General features: G+C 41.9%; 1 protein-coding gene across 1 annotated transcript; it reads right to left on the bottom strand.

Annotated features, from left to right (window-relative positions):
* Positions 1-420: 420 nt before the first annotated feature.
* On the bottom strand, positions 421-6,131 carry LOC134553247 (transmembrane protein 14C-like). Its single transcript, XM_063402696.1, has 5 exons — positions 6,060-6,131; positions 5,648-5,731; positions 3,125-3,226; positions 1,163-1,250; positions 421-983 (listed from the first exon to the last, which is right to left on the bottom strand). Exons 2-5 carry the CDS (start codon positions 5,721-5,723, stop codon positions 926-928), a joined length of 324 nt encoding a protein of 107 aa, XP_063258766.1. The 5' UTR covers positions 5,724-5,731; positions 6,060-6,131; the 3' UTR covers positions 421-925.
* Between the last annotated feature and the right edge of the window lie 451 nt (positions 6,132-6,582).

The following is a 6,582-nucleotide window of genomic DNA, read 5'->3' on the forward strand; positions in this document are numbered from 1 at the left end:
CCAAGGTTTCCTAGTAAAGACAGATTTGAAGAGGCACAGCCACTCTCCTAAGAGATAAAAATAGAATGCTGATACATTCCATTGTCAAATAAGCCTGTCAGATCAGAATTACATAGTGTTAGGGTATTATATTCCAGTTATACAGTCTAGATCATATTCAACTGTTCGTTTAGCCTAGCACAAATCTCAATTAATCCACAGCATAAATTACTTTCAACCAATTTTTTAAATCAAGTGTTAATGAAGGCCCATCATTTAATTTTCTGTCCCTCCATTTATAAAGTGTTTTTTAAATATCATTGAACAACAGCACTTGGATACAAACAGTGCACTGCAAAGACTTCCACTGAGAAAATAAGGTGGAAAAAATACCCTGTCCCCAAACACAGAAATTGTACAAACAAAAACAAAAAAGCCAAATAAAGGTTTGTAACAAATTTTACTTATAGAAAAGCATCATTTCACAATAAAAAGGCAAGATCTGTTTGACATTATAAAGACGTGATATATCAATTCAGAATGCAACAGGTAAAGCACACTGTAATACTCACTGTAAAAAGGTTTGAGATACACTATTGGATTTAGCCAGTTACTCCTGGTGCCTCTCTGTGGATATTTTCTTAATTACGGGATATTTTCTCTCTGCTTCATACATCTCAGAAATATATTTTGGAATATAAAGACATGGAAGCATTAAAAGACATCGAAATATGTCCAGAAAAATCAAACCCAGGATCCATTTCTCTCTATACACAAACAGCTCTATCTTGTGTATAAACTGTCTGTCCCATCATTCTACTCCTCCTTACAAAAAAAGATTTAAAAATGTCTTGATGCAGGAAGTTTTTCCACCTTCTCACTTCTGAATTCATGCAACTTCATTATCAGGTTTCCTTTGCCAAATATTAAGATGTAAAATTAACAGTTACTTTTCGTGGGGCTTTTCCATCATCTTCAGTGCTAATCTTCCAACCATTAGCAAACTGTATAAGGGGAAAAACCATATAATTTAACAATAATAAAAACAATTTATCAATTCATTTTCAAATACTTCATGTAAATGATGCATGGGAACAACAATAATACACAAAATATGATTCACTCCGTCTCAGTTTAAGCGAATAAGAAATCACACAAAGGAGGTTAAAAAAAAGTATTGTACCTGACACCAGCAATTAGCCCTGCAGGCATGAATTTTCTGGAGTGGTAAAACCTTGTTCCCATGACGGCAGTCAGTGCTCCAGATGTAACTTAAACGAGATTGTACAGTCCAGTCAGCAGAGATGCATGTGCGGGGGAAACGTAATTAAAAACTAACAGAACAGAGGATGCAGCAGCATCAAGTAAAAAGAGAAACAGGGTTACTTCACTTCATGGACTAAGGGAGTCAATAAATTGCGTACATTTTAAAATGCCTCAGCTTGTGAAGTTGAAGTATTCTACATCAAGGTCTAGCAAATAGTGCACTCCGTATCCTTCTGCACACACTTCTCAAATTTGTTTTTCAAATTGTGCACTTTTTCAGACTGGAAATAATTTATGATACACTGCTCTAGAACTCACTCCACTAAACAAATCACTAAACTTGTGCACATAATTCCCCCACTTCTCAATAAAGGGAGAGAGCATTTGTGTAACTTGTAGTAATCAGGTCTAACACATAGCATCATGTCTAACTTGTAGTAATGTTCTGAGAATTAACTAATTTATGTTTTCAGAAGACTTCAAAAGAGAAGTGTGCTAAGCATTACCAAGGTGAAAGTTAATTGTCCCTGACCACTTGACCCAGAGACAGGAACCAGATAGTTCCACTGACTCAGTAAGATAGAAAGGACAGTCCCTGGAATATGGTATCTCAAATAAAGACTGAATGCTAAAAAACTGTTAAGGAAACACACACTGATGAAATCCTTATCCTTAGTATGCATCTGCTACCCAGTGGCAACAGCTACACACATGTTGTTCCAACAACTCCTTTATCCCCTGCCATTGCTTCTGTGTGATGACTGGTCCTGCAGGATCCAGTTCACCTTCAGTCCTAGGCATGACATCCTTCCTTCCTAACACCACCAAAATATGACACTGACATCTATTAGTCTCATGTAATGAGCTATTAGAGCTCATTAATGATGTTAGAGGCTGAGACCATAGTCCAACACACAATAAAATGAAAATATTTCAGTATTAAAATGCTTCAAGCTCTTATTAATAGCCAGTCTTTGAAATACCCACACCTCACAGTGGAATTTTGTTTCAAACAGCAGTAGAACACATCTTCTGCAAAAACTTTAAAGCACGTGCAGGAAAAGACTCTATATGCTACTGAGCTACAGAAATATATCTGTGTCTTGCATTTGGGAAAACAGTTGACCTCACATTTCTTAAGTTTGCTCTATCAGCAGTTTATTAAGTTATTAAGGCTTGACCATGCACAGCTTTTGGCCTGGCAGGGAGGTGTGGAGGTGGACTGACTGTAAACAAAGCTGAAGTGGAGAGAAATGCTGGGCCTTCCCCTTTCACTTCTGACTTTGCATGCCAAAGAGCCAGATGCTACGTCACTGCTTCAGGGAAAAAAGCGCCACAGTCCGTGGTGGGTCCTTCAACACTGACTAAGCAGTAACTCTCCAGAGTTACCTTCTCAAATAGGTGGGAAGGGAAACTCCAGTTCTGAGAAGGAAGAAACAGCATTACTGAAGTTTGCTTTTCTTTTAAATCTCCCCAGGCACCAACACCTTTATAATTTCACATATTTGTCATATATAAAAATAAGCCCATCACAATCCCTGCCATTTTCTGTCAAAATAAAATAGCGTGCTAGGGGTATGGTCAGTCTGAAGGGGAATCTCCCTTCCCAAAATGTTACAGCCTCCTGCAGGAGGCTCAGAGTAGGAGGATCCAGCCAAACAGAGTTCAGAAATCCACTTCTCTTGCACTATGATCCCTCAAACACATAGTACGAGACAGATGAATGTTGGCAGCCATCAGTTCAGTAAAGTTTAGACAGGAGTGAAGTTAGATTTGTAACACTATCTGTGTCTAACTCTTCTGCAAAGACTTTTGGGTACTCATTTTAAATATACAGGGTAAATACAGCCTTTTCTATATAAAATTTTAAATTACTTACTCAGAGAAACCCAAATGTTATTTGGATTCTGTGAGACCTGATAAGCACCCAGTCCAGCCAAACTCCCAAAGAAAAGGCCAGCAGCTAGTGATGGAACGCTACCTGAGTAAGTAGAAGATAGAGCATTTATTAGAAACTTAAAAATTACCTCGGTCAGCAGCTTACCTTTTTTGTAAAACACCAAAAATCATAACAATAAAAAAGATAGGCATTCATCTTTCATTGTCATAAAGAAGATTAGAGAAGGGTTTTTTTAAATATTGAGACCATGCTGATCAGCACCAAGAAACACTTCAATTACTCTTGCACAAGATACATACAGAATTAGTATTTAGTTCTCTAACACCAAAGCCATTAATACATTCATGATTGAAAGAACAGTGAGAAAAACAAAAGAATTGATGTTTTCCTTGCACAAACTGAAGCACGTTGTTTCAAAACAGTACTATGAAAATTCCTTGAGAGGCAGTAAAGAAGAAGGGCGAAATTGTAAGGATTTAAGATCAGAAAAAAGGACACGTGGGTGGAATCAGGCAGGAGAGCATTCAAAGAATTGCCAAGGAGCAGGGCAGAGTTGAACAAGACAGGTCATATCTCCTAAGTGCACCTGAGATTTGATCCAAAGGTAACTGCAGACTTTGGAAGAAGGTTCCCTGAAATCACCCAAACTTTGAATCAAGTCCTCAGTATAAATGACAATCCCAAGCTACCAGAAAATAAAGGATACCACATCTAAATTGGTAATTTATAGAATATATCAAGAGATGAAGTAGCATGACCACTGTGAGTGGTGAATGCCCTCCGTCAGGCTAATGGAGAATTAAGGACTTAATGCTACTGAAAGTGGTTCTGTATACATTCTATTTCTAAGGTCACCTTTCAAAGACTTGAGACTGAAAAGCTAAGCTGATAAAGATCTCCTCCCAATGTTAAAGGAGGACTGCATATTGCTTCTAGAAAATAATAATTTTTCTATCATCAACAAGTTTGCTGTAATATTGCTTTATATCCTGCTTTTGGTATAAAGAGCAAGAGACAAAGATGATAGGAAGCACCTGATGTGCTTGTACATGTGCAAGGAAAAGGTGCACACCTAGTAGGAGGCTGCTTTGCACAGAATACGAGTTAAAAACAAATCTGTGGTAGCTACAATGCTTTCCAAGAAACATCCATCACATCCTTGAATTGTACCTCAAGGCGTTGTTTAAGTACCTATGACACATACACCTACTAGGACAACCACATCACCTCTGGCTCAAGAAGTTCCTACATCTCAAAACACCCAGAGAACTTGCTAAATGAAGACAGAAAAATCAATCAAGGAGTCAATAAATTGCTCACTCACTCACTCTTTGCCATGTTCTCATATTCCTCCAAAGGCACCTACTGCTGCCCCCTGTCTGTGTGGACAGATAGATCTGGTTGTAAAAGAGCAGATCAGATCAACTTAGCTCTATGCATGGAAGTTCCATTTCTTTTGGTTTCTCCAAGTTATTTGTAAGGATACAATAGCTCCTTTGTATGGTTATTTATTTTTTTCTCTGCAGCAGTCACCATACAAGTTTCAGTTCCCCTTCAATAATCCTGTGACCTGGATTCCCTTGCCTGAGCATAACCATGTCCTCCCAATCGAGTTCCAGAGGACAAGAGAGACACCTACCATTTCATAATGGCCTTGGAGAAATGCAGATGCAATTAGTTACTTAAGTTCTCAGTATTGTCCCTCCTGTCCTAAATTCCACTCACAACCCAAGGGATAAATCCAAGCCAATGGAAAACAGACTGGAATAGGCACTAGCATCTATTTGGTCAAAAGCACTGGTAAGAGTCTTACTGACTTCAGCAACGCTCCTTCCTATCATAAAAACTAAGATGGCTTAGGGATTTTCAAAGCCGAAAGAGACAGTGCTTCAGCAAGAATGAATCCACAGTTCTGTCTGGAGGAGGACAAACTCAGGAAGAGGCCAGGAAATGAAAGCAGTAGGTCAGAGGGTAAGCTTATGATGCAGAGCCCAGAAGAGGAACACGTTTAAGTTGATTTGCACTATTCAGCTCTACTTGGAGAAAAGATAGTTCTGAAAGCTCTCTGCAACTTGCAGTATACTGTTATCATCAAAGATTAAAATGGGAATAAATCTCTTAAGGGGGAAAAGTGGTGATTTATGTCATTTGAAGACACGGAACACTTATATAAGGCTTGTATTTTAAACATCACGGGAAAAGCCTTTCTGAAGCAAACTTACAACAGTTCACGCAAAGAGCACAGTGCAGATATCAGCATGCACCAGAAAGCAGATTATGGCCTTATCAGCCCAAAGCACCAGCTCAACTCAAAATCCACCACACCCCAGCAGCAGCCAGTTATCAGCACATGGCACAAAGCGATAAAATTTACATATGGGTCAACTTCGAGACAGGGAGGCTTTCGTAAAAAGCTGCCCAGCTCACACCAGGTTATTGGGGAGAGGGAGGAAGGGGCGGGGGGAAGCGGGAGGGGGACAGGAGCACCTTTCGGCACCCTACCTGCTTTCGCATAGCCAATGATCCCTCCTGAGGCCACCAGGGCGGCGTAGCCAAAGCCGAGCCAGTCCACTGCCATGCCGAAAGCTGGAAGAGAAAACTGGGGTGAAGATCAGCACCTCTTAACGTTTTCCAGGGGAGGAAAAAGAAAAAATAGCAAAGCATTTTGCCGCGGCGGGCTTTTCCACGAGCAAGGCCTGCCTAAAGCCCAAGCCCTGAGGCGAGCCCAGGAGCTGGAGGCGGCTTTGCTGGCCAGGCAGCCCGGGGGGCACAGCGCGCTGCCGGCGTGCACAGGGGGCTGCCCGGGGGTCACAGGGCTCTGCCCGGGGGTCACAGGGCTCTGCCCGGGGACACAGGGCGCTGTCGGGGGGCACAGAGTTCTGCCCGGGGGTCACAGGGCTCTGCCGGCTCCCACCTGCACCGCGGCCCCGCTCCGCAGCACCCGGGGCGGAGCGGGCGGCGGAAGAGGAGGTGAGGGAGGCACGCACCGCCCAAAGCTCCCCCTTTCCGGGAGGGAAGGGAAGAAAAGCTCCGAGCGCAAAACGCAAGCAGAAAGTCACCTAAGAGGCAGGGCAGGGTGACGCCTGCAGCCAGGGGTGGAGGCGCTGGTATCTTTCCAGCTACTTGCAGAGTCCCGGGAATCCCCCGGCACGGCGGGAGGCGGGGATGCCCCAGCAAGCCCTGGAGCCTACAAATGGCTCAGTACAGACCGAGTTCTGTGCTCATGTCCAGCGAGGGGCAAAGCTCCCGACATTAGTCGTGTGCACCTAATCCATGCCGGTTGTTATAAACGCTAGGACAAATTTATTGCCAAATTCAATAGTTTGGTTTATTAACATCTAAATCACAAAATTTAGAATCAAATTATAACAATTTCAAACAATAAAAACAAAACAATACGAACCCCACGAACAGCAAACTTACTTGACTGAAGTTCT

This window comes from Prinia subflava, chromosome 1 (genome assembly GCF_021018805.1).
Source record: "Prinia subflava isolate CZ2003 ecotype Zambia chromosome 1, Cam_Psub_1.2, whole genome shotgun sequence".
Classification (NCBI taxonomy): domain Eukaryota; kingdom Metazoa; phylum Chordata; class Aves; order Passeriformes; family Cisticolidae; genus Prinia; species Prinia subflava.